This window comes from Leopardus geoffroyi, chromosome A1 (assembly GCF_018350155.1).
Source record: "Leopardus geoffroyi isolate Oge1 chromosome A1, O.geoffroyi_Oge1_pat1.0, whole genome shotgun sequence".
In the NCBI taxonomy this organism is placed as follows: Eukaryota; Metazoa; Chordata; class Mammalia; order Carnivora; family Felidae; genus Leopardus; species Leopardus geoffroyi.
Window position 1 is genome coordinate 15,736,537 of NC_059326.1, and position 19,665 is coordinate 15,756,201.

The 19,665-nt window shown below is 35.8% G+C and overlaps 2 protein-coding genes across 45 annotated transcripts in view; one reads left to right on the plus strand and one right to left on the minus strand.

Annotated features, from left to right (window-relative positions):
* The first annotated feature begins 366 nt into the window (after nucleotides 1-366).
* EXOSC8 (exosome component 8) lies at nucleotides 367-7,845 on the plus strand. The gene is made up of 11 exons (XM_045474624.1): nucleotides 367-459; nucleotides 1,557-1,593; nucleotides 1,763-1,826; nucleotides 2,813-2,886; nucleotides 4,014-4,059; nucleotides 4,769-4,874; nucleotides 4,962-5,007; nucleotides 5,710-5,806; nucleotides 6,365-6,485; nucleotides 6,943-7,049; nucleotides 7,629-7,845. Exons 1-11 carry the CDS (start codon nucleotides 443-445, stop codon nucleotides 7,742-7,744), a joined length of 831 nt encoding a protein of 276 aa, XP_045330580.1. The 5' UTR covers nucleotides 367-442; the 3' UTR covers nucleotides 7,745-7,845.
* Nucleotides 7,757-19,665, minus strand: part of SUPT20H (SPT20 homolog, SAGA complex component) — a 50,310-nt gene continuing 38,401 nt past the window's right edge. For 27 of the 44 annotated variants that reach the window (XM_045474480.1, XM_045474447.1, XM_045474505.1 and 24 more), the window contains 5 exons: nucleotides 17,832-17,887; nucleotides 15,092-15,220; nucleotides 10,594-10,699; nucleotides 9,025-9,128; nucleotides 7,757-8,265 (listed from right to left, as the gene is read on the minus strand). In XM_045474480.1, coding sequence (XP_045330436.1) covers nucleotides 8,128-8,265; nucleotides 9,025-9,128; nucleotides 10,594-10,699; nucleotides 15,092-15,220; nucleotides 17,832-17,887 — 533 coding nt within the window. In that variant the 3' untranslated portion in view covers nucleotides 7,757-8,127. The remainder of the gene's footprint in view (nucleotides 8,266-9,024; nucleotides 9,129-10,593; nucleotides 10,700-15,091; nucleotides 15,221-17,831; nucleotides 17,888-19,665) is intronic. The other 17 variants (XM_045474529.1, XM_045474549.1, XM_045474398.1 and 14 more) reach the window with 1 other exon arrangement.

Sequence of the window (19,665 nt, forward strand, 5' to 3'; positions counted from 1 at the left end):
GTAATTCTCCAGTAACTAGAGCCGGGAGCCCTTTGCTTGGGAGGGGGCAAGCCCAGGGCCCAGCCTAAGACGGAGGCGGGAAAAGGACACAGACACTCTGGAATAATGCTCCACTATTAATACTCAATTCTTGGCAGTAGGGTCGGTTTTCTCTTAAACTCTTGAACTACCAGACTGTTTCTAGAAAGATACACTCTCGTCTTCTCTGATGACAGATTCGTCAAAACGCGTCCAAGGGAAAGAAGAAGCCTAGGGGCGTTGCCGGGTCAGAGAAGGTCGAAGCAGGGTGGGCCGAGAACCACCCGCGCCGCGCCAAGCCGGCTGCGTCTCAGGCAGCGGGACGAGAGCGCAGGCGTCCTTGTCGAAAGTTTGGAGGCGGTGTAGGCGAGCGGTCGCGAGGCGCGGCGTTGCTCTGCGCAGGCGCGCGCGCGCGGGCGGGAAGATGGCGGCCGGGTTCAAGTGAGTGTCGGCGGCCCGCGGGCGCGTGTTTGTACCCTGGCGGATGGAGGCTTCCTTTAACCCTTCGCTGGGATTTTTCACCTGGAGGCCACCCTGCCATTTTCCCACTCCTTTTTCTAACGGAAGCAGGCGACGGGCGGAAGGACCTGGAGGTGGTCGTAGTGAAGGGAAAGCGGGCTTTCCCGCAGTGAGAGGGGAGATGGAAGGGACTGTGTACAGAGTTCAGTATCGGCTGCAAGCGCTTGTGTAGTGGACGCGCGGCCCCACCAGACACCGTCATAAATCTTTTAAAAAGTGTTGTATCAGAACCACATACCACCCTATTCTCCCTCTCCCTGATTGATTTCTAAAAGACTGTGCCTTGTTCGGAAGGTTTTACTTAAGCCTCTTTTGTGCCAGTCTGGTGAAGCCTGTAGATTGTTGTCCTCAGAGTCAAGTTTTTAAATGGATAAGATATAGACGATTCCAAAGGAAAACAATTATGTTGACACAGTTTTCTTTCTATTTGTATAAACTCTGAGTTCTTGATAGAGTGATAAATACATGCTTTTCGAAATTAACTTTCTTAAACAAGATCTAGTGGGGAGTATAGTAACAACTGGAATTTCAAAGTAACGAGTTCGCACACAACCTTCGACAACTCCAAAGTAAAACGAAAACATTTAATCTCTGTGGTTGTTAAAGTTGCAGGCACTAATGTTTTAATGAAGGCATAATTCATTATTCATTTCATTATTGCCTAGTCATAATTGAGGAACATGCTAAATTTCAGTTACAGGATAGTGCGAATACTTTTTTTTTCTTATGCTTCGGAGCGAAACTGACATTACTAATATTTTAACAACTGGATGTATTAAAGATGTCCAAAGGTTTTGGGCTCCAACCTGTGATTGTTTAAGGTAGAGTTAAGGACAGCAGTTGAGTGTGATTGCTACGGGAAGAGTCCTAGCTGGCAAAGTAAACATCAGAATTCATGAAAGAAACTTAGTTACAAACTGGGGAGATTTATGCTGCATGATCACATTAAGATCTTTGCCAGTTTCGCGATTTATGTTAAAATTCATTAACTTACCTCGATATATGATTCCATGTTTCAGAACTGTGGAACCCCTGGAGTATTACAGGAGATTTCTGGTGAGTAAAGGTGGTTTTGTACAGGTTGTATTGTATCTTTTGATAACAGTATCAGGTGCCTCTTTGGAAATTGACTTATATGAATTAATGAGGCTTAATGTGTTTTCCCTGGTGTGTGTAAAATACAAATGTAGATGTAATCTCCTTTCATGTAAATGTGTTTATTTAGAAAGAGAACTGCCGTCCAGATGGAAGAGAACTTGGTGAATTCAGAACCACAACTGTGAACATAGGTGAGGTATTTTCAGTTCTCAGAATGAAGTTGCTTCAGTATTTTTCTTGTTTTTTTTTTTTTTTTATGCTAGTATTTTTATTTGTAAAGTTTTTTTTTTTTAAACTATCGTCTCAGTTGATCTTTTTAAAATTTGAAGTTTTCCTTCCTTCAAAATCTCCAAGACATGGTTTTCTTTCTTTGTTAAAATTTTTGAGAGAGAGAGAGAGAGAGAGACAGAGTGTGAGCAGGGGAGGAGTAGAGAGGGAGACTCAGAATCTCAAGCAGGCTCCAGGCTTGTCAGCACAGAGCCCAGTGTGGGGCTTGAACTCCCCAACCACGAGATCGTGACCTGAGCTGAAGTCCAGTGCTCAACTGACTGAGCCACTCAGGTGCCCTGCTTTCTTTTTTTTTTTTTTTTTTTTCTCTTCTTTTTAATGTCGGAGAGAGAGAGTCAGGAGGGGCAGAGAGAGAGGGAGAGAGAGAACCCCAAGCAGGCTCTGCCTTGTCAGGCGCTGTCAGCACAGAGCCAGATGTGGGACTCAACATCTCATGAGGAGATTGACCAGAGCCGAGACCAGGAATCTGATGCTTAACCTACTGAGCAACCCAGATGCCCCACAAGACATGGTTTTCTCGTATGTCTTATACTTACTAAACTTTCTGTTGCAAACACAGAATTTTCCACTTTAACCTGTCTGACATTCCTAAGTTTTAGTCAGAGCCATTTAAACAGTATTTCAGCCGAATTCTATATCTAAGGGAATCCTATTATTTTGTGTTAAGAGGTTCTTATCTGTACAACAGTTCTGTGACTGAACGAAATGATTAACTCAAATTCAAGGACAGGTGAATAATTCCTAAAACAGTAATTTTAAATAGTTACATTACTTAAAAAGGGCTTGAGGTATGAATACATTTTAATAAGAAACTGATACATAGCAAGAAAAATTATATGTAGAAAATGAAAACTTTCTGTGAACTCTTTCATTTTGCTTATCTTTCCAGGTTCAATTAGTACTGCAGATGGTTCTGCTTTAGTGAAGCTGGGAAATACTACAGTAATTTGTGGAATTAAGGCGGTAGGTTTAATGTATCTTACTGAGATTTGAATTACCAAATTAGCTTCATATACTTGTTAGATTGTAATTTACACTGATAATTCTGTTGATTAGGCAGTCAGCTGTCAGTTTTTTAGTATTTTTCATTTTCCAAGAGCTTTCACCTTTGATAATACTCAAAGTCTAATGACTTTTATGAACATTTGTCAGATGGACTGAAATGAAACTATTTTTTAAAATTTGAGAGAGAGGGAGAGAGAGAATGAGTGGGGGAGGGGCAGAGAGAGAGAGGGACAGACAGAATCCCAAGCAGGCTCTCCGCTGTGAGCACAGAGCCTGATGTGGGGCTTGAACCCATGAACCATGAGATCACGACCTGAGCTGAGATCAAGAGCCAGATGCTTAATCCACTGAGCCATGCAGGCACCTCTAAAATGAAACAATTTTTTAAATCCTCACTGCTTTTAAGTTTTTAAGAATTTGGTTGAGAAAGGGATTTTTGGTGACCTCCTGTTAGCAATTTAATGTGTGCAAATTGAAATTGCTCAAAAGAAAAGTTTGAGGGAGTAAGAGCTACTATTTACTGAGTACCTGTTGTGCTCCAGGCACCTTAAATTAGGTGCTTTATTACAAAATTACCAGTTTAATCATGAGAACAATCATTTGAGAACAATCATGAACAATCATAAATGATAAACAATCATTTATATGAGGTTCAGTGACTTGTCCAGGAACATATCATAACTAGAGCTTAGATATAACTTCGACTCCAAAGCATGTACTTTTTCCAGTATACTGCACTGTTGAGTTTTTGGTTACTAAATGATTGGAAGAGGGTGGTGCAGAAACTCAATATGTATTTATAAAGAGCCCAGGTAATTTTTTTTTTTATTATTATTTTTTTGAGCCCAGGTAATGTTGGCAGCACTAGAGTGTAGGCAGCTATGTCATCCTGCCTTTTTATCTTGCAGACCTAATGTGAGGATTGGCTCCAGTGTCCATGTAGCCTGATGACTCCCAAAGCATAGTAGATGCTCTTGTAGTTAACTAGCTAAGGTGGTCTTTGCTGAAGGGTTCTCCAAGTGATTGCTAAACTGTCTTCACAATTTGAGTAGCATCTTTCATAGGAAGTGTGTTTGCTTCTATAGGAATTTGCAGCACCACCAACAGATGCCCCTGATAAAGGATATGTTGGTAAGTTAAATGGTTTTGTAATTTTAATACAAATACTCTAACACATTTAATTCTGATCTTAATGCTGATGTTAAGTCCTAGTAGTTGAGCTGAAGAAAATTTATGATTCAAAAATACATAGAAATGAAGCAGATATTGCTGAAAAGTTTTCTGTATTGTTTAGAAGATAGCCTAATAGCAAGATAGAGAATTCTGTAAAATTTTCAACTATGATCAGTTGTTTATATATTCAGATGTCAACCAAGAAAATAAAAATCTTAGGAGAGTTGCAATTACAAACGTTTATGTTTCTGTAAAGATTCATTTATACCACTATGCAATCTTCTTCTTGCCTTCGACCATCTGTTTTTTATGGTAGGAACCAACATTTTAAAAATGCAGGCAGCTGGGTAATGAGTAGAGTGCTGTACTGTTACAGATTGAAGTATTTTGTTAAAAATATTTTTCTGAAGGATTTAGGATGATTGAGGCCTTAATAGATGCTTTGTATTTTTTTTGGTATTATTTGTGTAAGAAAAAAAGTTGGAAAATGTAAATTTTATCTAAGCCTAAGAATCTTAGACCAAAAACGAAATAATGTGTTACAGTGTTTTCCACTTGGCCAATCCTAGCTTTGACCACCGTCACCTTTGCAGTGGATTAATAATGTCTTTAAGACTTCCATAAACCAGAGGTGAAGTTTAGTTCATAGCTGCAGTGTTTCTTTCAGTTCCTAATGTGGATCTACCACCTCTGTGTTCGTCGAGATTTCGGTCTGGACCTCCTGGAGAAGAGGCCCAAGTGGCTAGCCAGTTCATTGCAGATGTCATTGAAAAGTAAGATCATTATGATAACATTTGACTGTCATTCATTTTCAAATAATTGTTGACCTTTAATTTATTGTACTTTATTATTAAATCAAGTTCACAGATAATTCAGAAAGAGGACTTATGCATTTCTCCAGGAAAGGTAAGATGAATAAAGAAGCTATGAGGTTTTATTAATTCTGAATTGTTTTTTGTGGGAAGAGAACAGGGGAATTAAAAGAGTAGACCACAGTGGCCTCAGATATGAATGTCTTAAGCTGGAATTCAGCTTAAAAAAAAAAATCAGGCTTACTCTGTAACATCTAAATAAACTATGTGGTTTATAAAAAACAAAAAATCGACTTAATTTATTACCTGATTGCAAGCTATTTTTGAGCTGAGGTAACTTTTAACACATAATTAGTCCACTGTTTATTCCATATAAAGTATTAATATCTGATCAGCCAATGTGTTTAGGGTAAATCTACACTATAAGTTTTAAGTCTGTTTAAAAGTTAGAACTAAGTTGAGTAGGATGTAGAGGCTTTTTGTATTTGTGGGAAAGTACATTTTGGGTTTCATTTGGAACTTTCAAAAGCATTTCCTTCATCTGCTAATTTGTTTCTGTAGCCCTTGATGGAAATGTAGATGTTGTTACCTGACAGCTTGATAGTTAAATGCCAGTTTTTACCAGACCTGTCTACTATGTTTGGTTACTGGTTGTATACTTCGTAAAGTTTTTAAGTTTTTGAGCCTTGAAGGTTATCATGCTGGTCTACTCAAGGGTTCTGTGTGGTTTTAAGTTGAAATACCATGTTCTAACCATCGGAAGGCTGTAATTTACACTCTGTAAACTCTGTTTTAGCTTTCTTGGGTTCTGTACTGTGATATCATTTGCCTGGACTATGATGGGAACATCTTGGATGCCTGTACATTTGCTTTGTTAGCAGCTTTAAAAAATGGTAAGCAACTTTAATAAAAGGGAATATTCCTTTTTATATATCAGGATATTGTTCTGCTAAACGTTATCAATAAACTTTTTAAAGGTTTTTTGTTAAAATTTAGTGATGTTTCTAAATTAAAAACCATGTTTATATCCACTAAATTTACCTTAATTATCCTAAGATAATTTTTTAAAAAAGAATATTTCTAGACAATTTAATGAGAGAAAAGTGAATTAACAAAGCATAGAAAGCTGTATTTATTAAACTACAGTGATTTACTTCACATATTTGCCTTTAGCAACTTTAATAAAAGGGAATATTCCTTTTTATATATCAGGATATTGTTCTGCTAAACGTTATCAATAAACTTTTTAAAGGTTTTTTGTTAAAATTTAGTGATGTTTCTAAATTAAAAACCATGTTTATATCCACTAAATTTACCTTAATTATCCTAAGATAATTTTTTAAAAAAGAATATTTCTAGACAATTTAATGAGAGAAAAGTGAATTAACAAAGCATAGAAAGCTGTATTTATTAAACTACAGTGATTTACTTCACATATTTGCCTTTTCTAGTACAGCTACCAGAAGTTACTATAAACGAAGAAACTGCCTTAGCAGAAGTTAATTTAAAGAAGAAAAGTTATTTGAATATTAGAACTCATCCAGTTGCAACTTCTTTTGCTGTATTTGATGAGTAAGTTAATCAAATGTCTAAAAATATTGTGTATTCAAGGTAATTATGGACTGTTACTCAGCTTTCTAACTTTTCAGGAAGTGCCTAAGCTGACCATACATCCTAGTTTGCCTTGGACACCTAGATTTATAGCTGTTGTCCCTGCAGAATTATCAGCTAACACTTAACACTTTCAACTCTCCCTACCTGTTCCTTGATTTCCTTATTCCTGTGTAATTAACCTTCAATTATTTCACAGATTTACCTTAGGCTACCTTCTGTATTTACTACGGGTATTAAAGATTCTAACAAGTAGTAGAATATTAGGTTGCTATTAACTTTTCTGGTTTCCTAACAGTTCTTTCTAGTGTTTGTATCTGACATTAATACCTAAGCTAAAAGGCAAGTAGTGATTTTATTCTTTGCAAATGAAATTTGTTCCGTGGATTGATAATTTATACTTTTTTTTTTTAAATAGCACTCTGCTCATAGTTGACCCTACTGGAGAGGAGGAACATCTGGCAACAGGAACCTTAACAGTAGTAATGGATGAGGAAGGCAAACTATGTTGTCTTCACAAACCAGGTATGTTCCTTCCATTCAGTCCTTTAATTTTTTTTTTTTTTATGTTTATTTTTGAGAGACAGAGTGCAAGTGGAGGAGGGGTAGAGAGAGAGGGAAACACAGAATCCGAAGCAGGCTCCAGGCTCTGAGCTGTCGTCAGCACAGAGCCCCAATGTGGGGCGGGGCTCAAACTCATGAACCATGAGATCATGACCTGAACTGAAGTTGGTTAAGGATGCTTAACCAACTGAGTCACCCAGGTGCTCCACGCACCCCCCCCCCCATTCAGTCCTTTAACATGTAAAGTAAAAACTCAATGTGAGCTTCTTTGTATTAGAGAGGGCCAAATGGAATGTTTTGTTGTTGCTAATACAAGTTACTGTGGTTTCTTGGTTATCTCAAATTCCTTACATTTCTATATACATGTCTACCATGGTTCTTAAGGTATGCATCAGAATCATTTGCAGGTCTTGTTAAAACAAAACCTCAAATCTTGAGATAGTCTCACTGGCTTGCATTATTGAATTTTTTGTTTTATAACTTGATATTGATTTTTTATAAGTAAAACATCTTAAAAGTGTTGGCACAACAATTTTTCAGGTGGAAGTGGGCTGACTGGAGCTAAACTTCAGGACTGTATGAGCCGAGCAGTTACCAGACACAAAGAAGTAAAAAAGCTAATGGATGAAGTAATTAAGAGTATGAAACCCAAATAAACCACCACCACATTTTCAAAACGGATTTGTAAAAACTGTATTTGTTACACTGTGCACAAACTTTTTATACTAAATAAATATCAAACTACATTCTTCTGAAAGATGTTTCTAGTATTTCTTAGGTCACTTCCACATGTATTATGTACAGTGAAACCATTTTTAAAAAGCAGTAACTTAGGCAAACCAACCCTAATGGTTCATTAAACCATCTCCCTGTTTTTACTTAAAAATGCTAGGGTTGTGCTTCTGTATAAAGTTTGTACATCTAGCAATGTAAAATACTGACATTTAAAAAAAAAACAAAACCAAAAAATGAAGTAGAAACTCAGAATCCTTTTGATTCAATGCTCTTAATGGTTTTAAAAAAGAAAAAAAAGCAAGACTCAGAATTTTGGAGTGGTTGGCGTGCCTCTCTTCATTTTACTTTTTGACTGGCTGCCTGTATGCCGATGACGATGTAGCTGAGCTGTTTGTGCTGCTGCTGCTGCCATAGCCATTTGATGCTGCAAGAATCGCAACTGCTGCAGAAGGGAGGGAGAAAAAAGTCAAGTTACGTTAAATGTAGGCAGGTATGGAAAGGTGCTTTTCCTGAGAGATGAAAACAACAAAACTGAAAGGGAGAAAGCACCAAGATAACGAAAAGGGACTATACCACACTGAGACAATGCACAGTCAAACAGCACCAGTGGCACAGAAGCCTGCTGAGGGCTTTAAAAATGGTTCTTGGTAAACTTTAAAAATATTTCTGTTACTTTGCCCCGCCAGTCTATATTGTAGTAACTCAGCAACTTCAGTTACACTATTTTGTTGTAGGATAGTTTGTAGCAATATAAAACCACCCTGCATATCAGAGAATCAACTATAATACGCTGACTTCCTACAATCCTGGAATAACATTTTCCTAAAACAGGTATGACATTTACTAACAGGAACACTGGTATACTTGCCTTTTTCTGCAGTACAGTATCAAAAAGTTAACCTTTGGCACTTAACAGCTGTCTGTTTCAAAATCTACTGGAAACTACAAAATGTAGGTTATTGTGCCACCAGCACTTCATGAGAGATTTTAAATTAGGAAGAGTATGGCTTAAATGTACAAATTATGTTCCGTGCTCCAAGTTGACTAGCTAAAATGTCAGACTTTCAAGTAAAATTTGCTAAATTATTTATCTACTACCTTATAGTCTTAAAAGACAGTAAAATAAAACTAAAGGTATGTTAAGGTACTTTTGGAGCAGAGTATCTTTAAAAATGTAATCAGAGTGAAGTTGCTGGATTACTTGTATCTGTTGCTGCTGCTGTTGAAAGGCAGAGGAGAGCTGGAATCTCTGCTGAGGAAGGCTTTGCTCAGGTCTGTTCTCGGCAGAGCCAAGCTGAGACAACACTACAGAGAGGAGAAGGGGAAAGCAGGCCAGTCAAAAAGTTTGAAGGCTACCAGGGTTAGAAAAGGACAACACAGAAAATGAAATAATAGAAAAGTTATCAGTATGATTAATCTTAAGTATCAAATCACAGACATTTCAGAATAAATTTAGTATAGTCTCCTGTTAGTTGAGGGTACCACTGATTATAAAATCTCCTGGATATGAAAGGGAAGGGAGTGCCCACGTGACAAAGCACTGTATCCCTCCTCTTAAATTTCAATGAAATTTGATATTAGTTCTATTTTGTTGAGAAGGCTTTCTTGCAAAATGTAAAATACAGTATGTACTTTAAAATATAGTCAGTGAAGTAGGAAAAGGGGTGGGAGAAGTCCAATATACTAGTCTGATGAAACTGGTGGGCCAGTGCTTTAAACAAAAGATGCTGCAATGAGTTTAGACTACACTACTAACAATGGTGATTAACTGAGACTGCATTCATTATTCCATTTCTTTCCAAGCTGAGTGGGGCCAGAGTAATCAGTTCAACCCTCTCAATGTACAGATGAAATTCCAGGCCAAAATGTAATCAAAAGTAATCATTGGCAGGGCTAACGCTACAAACATTCCCATGATTTTTCAGCCTAGATTCTTTCCAATAAAGTATACGACAGCCATTTTAGGAAATTTATAACTTGGGTGCTAAAAGATTTATGGTCACAAATTTCCATCTGGAAATTCACCAGCTGTAAATAGGACATCACGTAAGACCTTGCTTACTCTAAATTCAGACACTGGGAGTTGTATATAGATAGGACAGTAAGCCCAGTGACAATTCGAAATGTTGATGGTATGTTCATTTACTCAATACTCAAACTCTATCATAGGTTACTTACACATGTGGCTTCGTGATTTTAATTAAATGCAAAGTTATAATTACTGTCTTTAAGTGACAAGATATTTTCATTAGAGGTAAATCTTTGGTTCACCATTTATTGCCAGAAGTGGTGAACAGTTATTTAGGATAATCTCAACTTTTTTTTTTTAACTGATGGTAAAAGTGGCTTATAAAGTTATTTCTGACCATTAAGTCTTAATTCACGCAATTGCAAGCTACCAAAATGATTCAAAAGATTATGCAATCGAGAAAAATGCAGTCTCAATAATAACTCAGAAGAACTGAAGACTTAATAGCTTTGGTAGCTTCCTAGTAAGTTGGGTAATTGTATAAAATTCTGCTAACAAACTGTAATGTGAGTAAAACACAACTGCTGTTAATGTATGTTGGTAAAAATAGTTTTAATCAACTGTCAAATTAAAAAAAACTCAGACGGCTATCAATTGACTTAATAGTTCATGCATTAAATAGAATATATTTTTTCCCCAGTCACTGCTTGTAACAGAAGGAAAATTAAAATACTGAGTGAGATCCCTAAGTGATCAGTTATTTTTAGTAAATTCAACATATGAAGGTATGAAGATACCAACCAGCTGCCTGTGACTGCATGAAACTTCCTACTCCAGCAAGGTTAATAACAGCAGCGTGCTGAGCAGATAAGGCCTGTTCTTGACTGGTAGAACCTTGTTCAGAACCCTGAATTAAAAAATGATACATGACTAGTACAGGAAGAAAAACAATTTGAATCAGTGAAAAATTTTTTTTCTTGAATGAGGAAAAATACCAACATTAAGACTACATCTTGTAAAAAGAATAACATAAAAAAATATTTCAAACATATTTAGAATTAGCAAGAATAAAGATGTGCTATTTCTTTTTAATTTTCAAATAAGCTCTATGCCCAATATGGGGCATGACATCATGACCCAAAGATAAAGAGTCACATGCTGTCTTACTACTGGCACTCCAGTATGTCGTCATATTTTGAAAGCAAAAAAAAAAACAAAAAAAAAAAAAACACAACCTAATTTCCCAGAATTGATTCTTTATTGGTTTGTCTGATGCTGTATTAATAATTCCTAAGCTTTCTATAAAGCTTCATCAAAACTATTTTCTAAAGCTTAAAACTCTTTGCAATGTAGTTCTAGAATTTCTTTCTTTCCTTTTTTTTAAGTACCAGAATTTCTAATGATCACAATGAAAAAAGGAAATAAAGAGACAAAAAAAGAAAACTGTCTTTATTTGCAAATGGCATGAGTATCTAAAAGGAAAATCATAAAGAATCTACAAAAAAGCTCCTAAAACTAATAAATGAGTTAGTTCAGTAAGATTTCAGAATATAAGATCAACATACAAAAATAAATTTTATATACTATTAGTGAACATGTGGAAACCTGAAATTTAAAGAAGTACCTACCATTTACAACTCAAAAAAAGAAAAACAAAAACCAAAACCCACTTTGGTATAAATCTACAAAACATATATAGGAGTTATATGCTGAAAGGTAGCTGATTTTGGCTTAGGTAGAGACAGTTCCGTGTTCATGGACTAGAAAATTCACACAGTAAAGATGGTAAAGTCACTCTCAAACTGACGTATGGGTTTAAATTCAATTTCTTTAAAAATCCCATTTTTCCTCCCCTGCCCCCTGCCCCTTATCTATAGACAGGATGATTCTAAAATTTGTACGTAGGGGCATCTGGGTGGCTCAGTCAGTTAAGCGTCTGACTTCGGCTCAGGTCATGATCTCGCGGTCCATGAGTTCGAGCCCCGCACTCAGAGCCTGGAGCCTGTTTCAGATTCTGTGTCTCCCTCTCTCTCTGACCCTCCCCCGTTCATGCTCTGTCTCTCTCTGTCTCAAAAATAAATAAATGTTAAAAAAAAATTTTTTTTTTAAAAAATTTGTACGTAAAGGCAAAAGATCTGGAATAGCTAAGCAATTTTAAAAAACAAAATAGGAGGAAAACCTTTGCCTGATTTTAAGATTTCCCATGTAGCTTACACAGATCAAGACAGTGTGGTACCAGCACAGGGACAGAAACATAGATAAGTGGAAAAGAATAGAGAACACAAAGAGCCATGCAAATACATCTTTACAAAGGTGCAAAAGTAATTAAACCTATGAAGATGGCGTTTTCAACAAACAGTGCTGTAGAAACTGGACAATGTTCCCTCTTTGCCCCCCACCAATGTGGACCTAAGTCTTATACCTGACACAAAAACTGACTGGAAATGGATCACAGATTTAAATGAAAAGTTATAAAGGTGTTAGAAGACAACACAGGAGAAAATCTGTGGGGTCTAGGGTGGGGTGAGGCATTCCTAGACATAATACATAAAGCATAGTCTATAAAAGAAATAAACTGATAACTCAGACATCACCAAAACTAAAAACTTTTGTTCTGAAAGACTTTGGTACCACCAAAAATCATGTTTGAAATAACATTTTAGTAAACAACATTAATTCAAACATTTCAAAAACGTTGTAAGACATTTATCTTCAAGGGACTTCCCTAGATACTGCACAGAAGACCACAGAACTGACAGAAGAGGACCCTCTTGAACTTGGAACTCTGCTCATGAAATGAATAGGAATAAGAAAAACGGATTACATTACTTCTATAACAAATCTATCCTAAAACAAAGGAAAACTCCCCAAATATAACTCCCCAAAACTTCCACCCAACTAGCACAACTTCTCCTAAAAACACCCTACAGTGTTAAACAGAACTGTAAGACAAAAACCACAAAATCATCAAAAAGAAAAACTCAAAAAACTTGAGAGAACTGAAAAATACAGGTTTTTGCAACACAATGGAATTAAAATAGGAAGCAATTACAGAAAGTTATCTGGAAAATTCTCAAATATGTGGAAATCAAATTGCACACATCTAAACAACCCATGGACTTAAAGAATTCATGAGGGACATTAGAGAATACTCTCTGATGAGTGAAAATGAAAGCACATACATCAAAATTTCTGGAAAGCAGCTCAAACACTACTGGAGAAAGAAATTTATAACACTGTTTATTTTAGAAAAGAAAGGCTGCAACTCAATAATCTAAGCTCCTACCTTAAGAAACTAGGAAAAAAAGGAGCAAATTAAAACTACAATGCAGGAAATTATTCCAGAAATAAAGACCTGAAGATACACATTAAAAGGGCCCACAGGAAAGGATGGAAAGATAAATTCTGACAGTTTCAGACTTTAAACATAAAAACAAATTTTCAGGGTTTCTAGGCAATATTCTGCAGTTAACTTACAACAAACAGCAAGGTAATTGTAACTAGTGTCAGACTTTCCAAAAACCTACAAAGCAAGTGAACAGTAGGCAGCATTTTCAACAAATTAAAACTATAGAACTCTCAGAAGAAAACTTAAAAGCTTCACAACACTTGATCTGGCAAAGATTTCAATATGACATACCAAAAGCACAAGCAGCAAAAGTAAAAATAGGTAAGTGGGGACTACATCAAAATTAAACACTTCTGGGCATCAAAAGACAATCAAAAGAGTGAAAAAGCGACCCATGGAGTAGAAGAAAGTACGTGCAAATTATATACTTGATAAAGGATTAATAAGAATTCTGTAACTCACGAACAACAAAACCCCCAAAAAACCTGATTTAAAAAATGGGCGAAAGGAGCTGAGTAAACATTTCTCCAAAGAATATATATAAATGATGAGAGCAATACATGAAAAGATGTTCAACAGCACTAATCATTAGGGAAACACAAATCACAAGGAGAGATTACCTCACATCTATTAGGATGGCTACTATTATAAAAAAGCCCAGAAAATAACAAGTGTTGAAACCTGTTAGAATGTGGAGAAACAAACTTTGTGCACTGCTGTGGAGAATATAAAATCGTATAGCCTTATGGAAAACAGTGTGCAGGTCCCTCAAAAATTAAAAATCCTACTCCTGGGGATTATCCACAAGAACTAAAAGCAGGGACTTGAAGAGCTATTTGTACACCCATGTTCACAGCAGTATTTATCACCGCCAAATGATGGAAGCAATTCATGTGTCTGCTGACAGATGGAAGAAACAAAATGTGTGTGTGGGTGTGTACAGATATCTCGAGATCTATGGAATATCCACAATGGAATTCCACAATGGAATACTATTCAGCCTTAAAAAGTACAGAAATTCTGACACAGTAAAACACGGATGAACCTGGAGGACATGACGGTAGTGAAATAAGCCAGTCACCGAAAGACAAATACTGTCTACAGCAGTCAAACACAGAGAAACAGAAAGTAGTTGTCAGGACTCGGGAAGGGAATTAGGGAATTATTGTCTAATGGACACAGAGTTTCAGTTTTACAAGATGAAAATGCTCTGGAGATTGGTGCATGACAATATAAGTATACTTAACACTACTTAAGATGTGCATTTAAAATGACTGAAAACAGCAAATTATGTATTACGTGTATTTTATCACAATTAAAAAACAAATGCAAATCAATGTTTCTATCCAGCCAAGTAATCCTTCATGAGTTAAAGAATAAAGAAAAATTGTTTTGAATGTGCCCTTCCTGAGAGTCTATTAGAGGATGAGCTTTTTACCCCACCAAGACTTGACTGGGGAATCTTTGTGCACTAAGAGAAAACTCTGGGGCGGTAGAACCCAAAAATCAGTTTTTTTAGTTCCCAGATCATTCCAAAGTACAGCAAAGGTTCAGAAAAACATGTAGTTTCTCCTAATTTAACTTACTGCAGCTATTATTCAATCTCATTCTGTTTAACAACATATAAATATTTATTTGTGTGTCTCTTCCCTCTGCCCTAAGCTTCATAACAATAGGGACATCTCTAATCCAACAGAGACAAAAAATACTGTACACAGAAGATTGATGACTGGCAAAAGTGCATGGGCAATAGGAGCAGAAAGAGGATTTGAAATAGGTATCCAGTAACTCATCACTAGTACTGCTAATAAAGAAAAGCAGAGTAAGAACTGTTTGTTTGAACAAACTAAAAGCACATCAAATATGCCTGAAATATACCAAAAAAAAAAAAAAAAAAAAAAGTTGGCAGTTCTGTAAGACAAAGCCAATGGAGGGCTAGGAAGTACATACCTGCTCTCCTGGCTGCTGAGGACTGGAAGTGGTGGGCTGCTGAGGCTGCTGAGGCTGCTGTGGCGTAAACTGAGAAAGCTGCTGTTGCTGCTGCTGCAGAGTGTTAAAAATGAGTGAACCACCTGGAAGCTATTAAAGAAGAACTAATTAGCTGATTTCATATTATTTAAATTTCTTTATTCCATACATACTTTTGGAACATTCATTGTGTATCAGGCATTTTTCTCTGGATTGAAGAAAACAGGTGAACAAAAACCAAACCAAACCAATATCCCTGCCTTTAAAGAAAATCTAAAAACAATTTCTAAGTGCTACGGCTTTGGGCTCTCAAATATGTAAGTAATCTCAAACATGTATTTATCTGCTTCAGGTTAATAGTTAGCTATCCAAAAATACATTGAACTCTTCTTACACATCAATATAAAACAGCATCAAATGACTACAAAGTATAAAGGAAACTAGTGATGATCAGAGACACATTAAGAAAACTTCTTTAATTTGTTCTAGCTTTATGAAAACCCAGCATACATGGATTCTTATGTAACACAGTAAGGAATTTCAAAGCTGTAAAGGAAGTGCATTAGGTACCCATATTTTTAGTTTGGAGGTACTACTCGCTGCTGTCATTACATTATCTAAAATACTCCAAAAAACAAACCAAACCAAACACCCCAAAGCACTTGTTAAAGCACCCAGAAAACTCCATGTTAAAAATTAAAACTATGGTTTCCAAATGCATCAGGAAACAAATGGTTTTTCCATTTATTCTATAGGGGTTTAAGTTATAGTAGTCCCCGTTTATGCATGGTTTTGCTTTCCCCGGTTTTAGTTACTACAGTCAACTGTAGTCCACAAGCCGATGAGCCTCCTAATATGGTCAGGTCAAAAGTGGCCTAATGCTATGTCACAATGCCTACGTCATTCGCCTCCCTTCATCTCATCACATAGGCATTTTATCATCTCACATCACAAGAAGGGTGATTACAGTACAATAAAATATTTTGAGAGAGGAACCATATTTACATAACTAATAGTACGCTGTACTATTGTAACTGTTCTATTAGTTACTGTTAATCTCTTACTGTGTCTAATTCATAAATTAAACGTCATTGTAGGAACTGTTAAAATAAAGGGAAGGCTAACTAGAGTTAGGAGGCTCAATGTCATTTATAGGAAGATTGTCAATTATAAGACCCCAACAAAAGAATCCTCAACAGGAAAGAATTATTAGTGACAGTTACTGGGATGCATACTACATCTCCTACAAGAAATCAACCACCCTGAAACTCATCCAATGAGAAGCTGTCATTACCCTGAACTTTTCTCATTTGGACTTCATTCAAAACAACCCTTTCCAACTTCCTCCTCCATCATAAAATAACATTCCTCTCCTTCATCTGTTGAACTTGCCTATGGTTTTGTCATAGCTTGCTTGGCCCAAACAGCAATTTTCTGTTATTCCCAAATAAACCCATTTTGTTGGTAAAATACCTGACAGTTTTATCTTTAAGGTTAACAGTATGATGTATTAGAAAAAACAATATATACAGGGTTTTGGTACTATCCATGTTTTAGGGATCTACTGGGGGTCTTGAAACATTATCTCCTGTGGATAATGGGGGACTACTGTGTAAGCACACTGAAGTCCTTATGAGAAAGTCTGAGCAAATAAATACCCAACTATAGAACTGTTAGATCTGCATAGTCAAAAAAAAAAAAAAAAAAAGTGTAAGTCAAAATCTCTAAACCCAGTACAGCTCATCGTTAGACAAATTTGGAAATTTGAACATAGCCTAAGCCAACTGTTCCTTCCTATGTCAGGTAATAAATGTAGCAAAACATAATTAATGTATAAAGTGGCCTTGTTCCTTATTATTACTGCTATTAAGGAATATGCAGGCAGGAAAGCTGGCTAAATAAACCAATGTGATTACATTCTGCAAATACACTGTCTGCATCTTGTGTAAGAAATATTTTTTTAAGTTTTGGCTTAAAATACATTTCCTGATTTGTTTCTTATTCCTGAATACCAGGTTGGGTTGATTTGTCTGGTTCTCTTATTTCCCAATAATCCAAAACTCCGCCATTTTATGTCCAGACATTTAGAATCTAAATCTAAAATTCTCTGTAGATAATCCTATTGATTTTCCAACCTGGTAGCTTTATATTGGACTTCATCCTTCAAGTACTTAGTGTAACACCCGGAATATTCTAAGTTCACAACGTGTACTAAATTCTTCACTTTCAATATCTATATGTTGACACTGACAACATGTAAGTAACGCCTCATCATTAGACACAAACTAATCTGACACACATTTATTGAATGACTATTAAGTGCCTGGCACTGTGCTAAACAATCATAGTCTACTTAGGAAAGAACAAATAGCTATTTTAAAATCTCTCTTCAAACAAACAGTCATACACGCAATGTACACATAAAATGTCTGTTGAGAGAGGAATTATTTTCTAAGTATATTGATTACTGCTATTGTAGGCAAGTGTAGTCCTTGGTAGTTGACTAGGCAGGGTGCTGGAACCAGTGAGCAGGGTATACAGGATACAGATTCTTTCTCCTTACACACTTTCCATGTGATCATACAAAAAGAGCAACAATTAACCACACCCTTAGAAGATTTTAAACGGACTTCAAAATTTCAAATGCTCATATGATCAGACATACATCATTAAAAAAGATATAAAGTATAAAAGCTTCAATCAAAAAGCGTTTCACATTTACCTGGAGTAGATTTAAGGGCCTGAGATTTGAAGTATTTTTTAAACCAAATGGAACACCTGTTAAATGAAACTCATGGTTAGAATAGGGAATTAAAATTTCATTACACTTCAAAATATTTTATATGTTAGTGTATAGGAATATAACATTTTAAGTACTTTCTGCATAGATGTGGTTATTTTTTCTATAGTTTCAAAATATGTTAGAAAACAACAAAAAAATTCATCACTATGGAGCACCACATGTACATTTTATAGGCATAACTCTGAGATATTGGGGGTTCAATTCCAGACCACTGTAGTAGTCTGGAAGCAAAACTGCAATAGCAAATATTGCATTAGATCAAGTTAAATGAATTTTCTGATTTCCCAGTGAATATAAGTTATGTTGATATTATAGTCTATTAAGTGGGCAACAGCATTGTGTCTAAAAACACAAGGTGCAAACCTTAAAATATTTTGCGAAAAATATATCAGCCGAGCTTTCAACGAGTCATATTGATGGCAGATGACTATAACAAATGCAATTAATAATGAAAAGACTTGAAATATTTCAAGAATTACCAAAATGTGACCAAGAGGTATGAAATGAACAAATGCTGTTGGAAAAATGGCATCAACAGCTTTGCTTAATGCAGGGTTGCCACAAACCTTCAATTTGTAAAAGAAAATGCAGTATCTGCAAAATGCAATAAAGCGAGGCATTTCTGTATTCTATCATTTCACAAATGACAACTTCCTTATTACTGTTTTGACTTTTGGCTGGAGAAAGTAGTAACTATTGCGTAATAAAACTATCACTGTTACAGAAAAACATTTCAGGTATTGACATATATTTAAATTCTTTCATGCTAAGTATCGTATATACAGTAATAATCCTATCTTTGAGAACCCAAATGCTATTTCTTTTCAAGTATAAATGGTAATATTAATAAGGTTAAAGAACACTGAATTTTGTGTATAAGGCTCAAAACTGAAAGTCAGGAAACAATGTTCTGCTATTCTGAATTTATTCTCAAAAATCTGTGAGGCAACACAGAGCAGATTATAAAGCAGGGATTGGCAAACTTTTTCAGTAGGCCTTGTGGGCCACATATGCTCTCAAAGTATGTGTACATTCTGCTAACAAAATATACCAAATTGAACACTCATTAAAATGTATCTAGTCCTCTAAAGCAGACAATTGCATTAAAAAAAGACATGAGGCAGGACATTCACAGGCAATAGTATCAAAGCCTTGTATAAGAAAATGAAATGTGCATAATCACTCTAAAATATTACAGTATTGATATACTATAGATTCTCATGAAAAGATAGGACATAACTTCTTTTAAAAATGGATCACCTCTGTATAATGCTTAATAGCTTACCAAAGGCACTTTAGATCACTTCATTAATTTCTCTTAAGTACCATAAGTTAGATATTTTTAGTCCCATTTTAGAGCAATGAAACTGAGGGAGACAAGTGACTTCTTTCAGGCCCCATGGTTAACATCTGGAGCCACGTGTAACTAATTGGTAGAAGTATATGTGAATATAAACGTCCTAATTTCAACATTTGATTCCATTTCCAGGGCTTCTGCCACTAAAGAAACATTTATGAACATTAAAATGAAATCACCAGCTAGAATTAGGAAATCAGAGCAGCATGTGTCACCTTGTTTATATTCTTTGGGTTTGACTTCTCAACTCAGAATAAATTTTTCTTTAAGTTTGTTTTTCCTGCTAAATTTTTTGTCAGCAGTAAGAAACTGGATTGTTCCAAGATACTACAACATGTTCTTTTAAACAGCACTAAAAATTAGTACTTGGGACACCTGGGTGGCTCAGTTGAGCGT

Excerpts from the sequence above, each read along its gene's own strand:
- EXOSC8 (XM_045474624.1), top strand. Across the intron at positions 1,594-1,762 it reads AGTATTACAGGAGATTTCTG|AAAGAGAACTGCCGTCCAGA; the intron begins GTGAGTAAAGGT and ends GTGTTTATTTAG. Across the intron at positions 5,008-5,709 it reads TATGCATTTCTCCAGGAAAG|CTTTCTTGGGTTCTGTACTG; the intron begins GTAAGATGAATA and ends ACTCTGTTTTAG.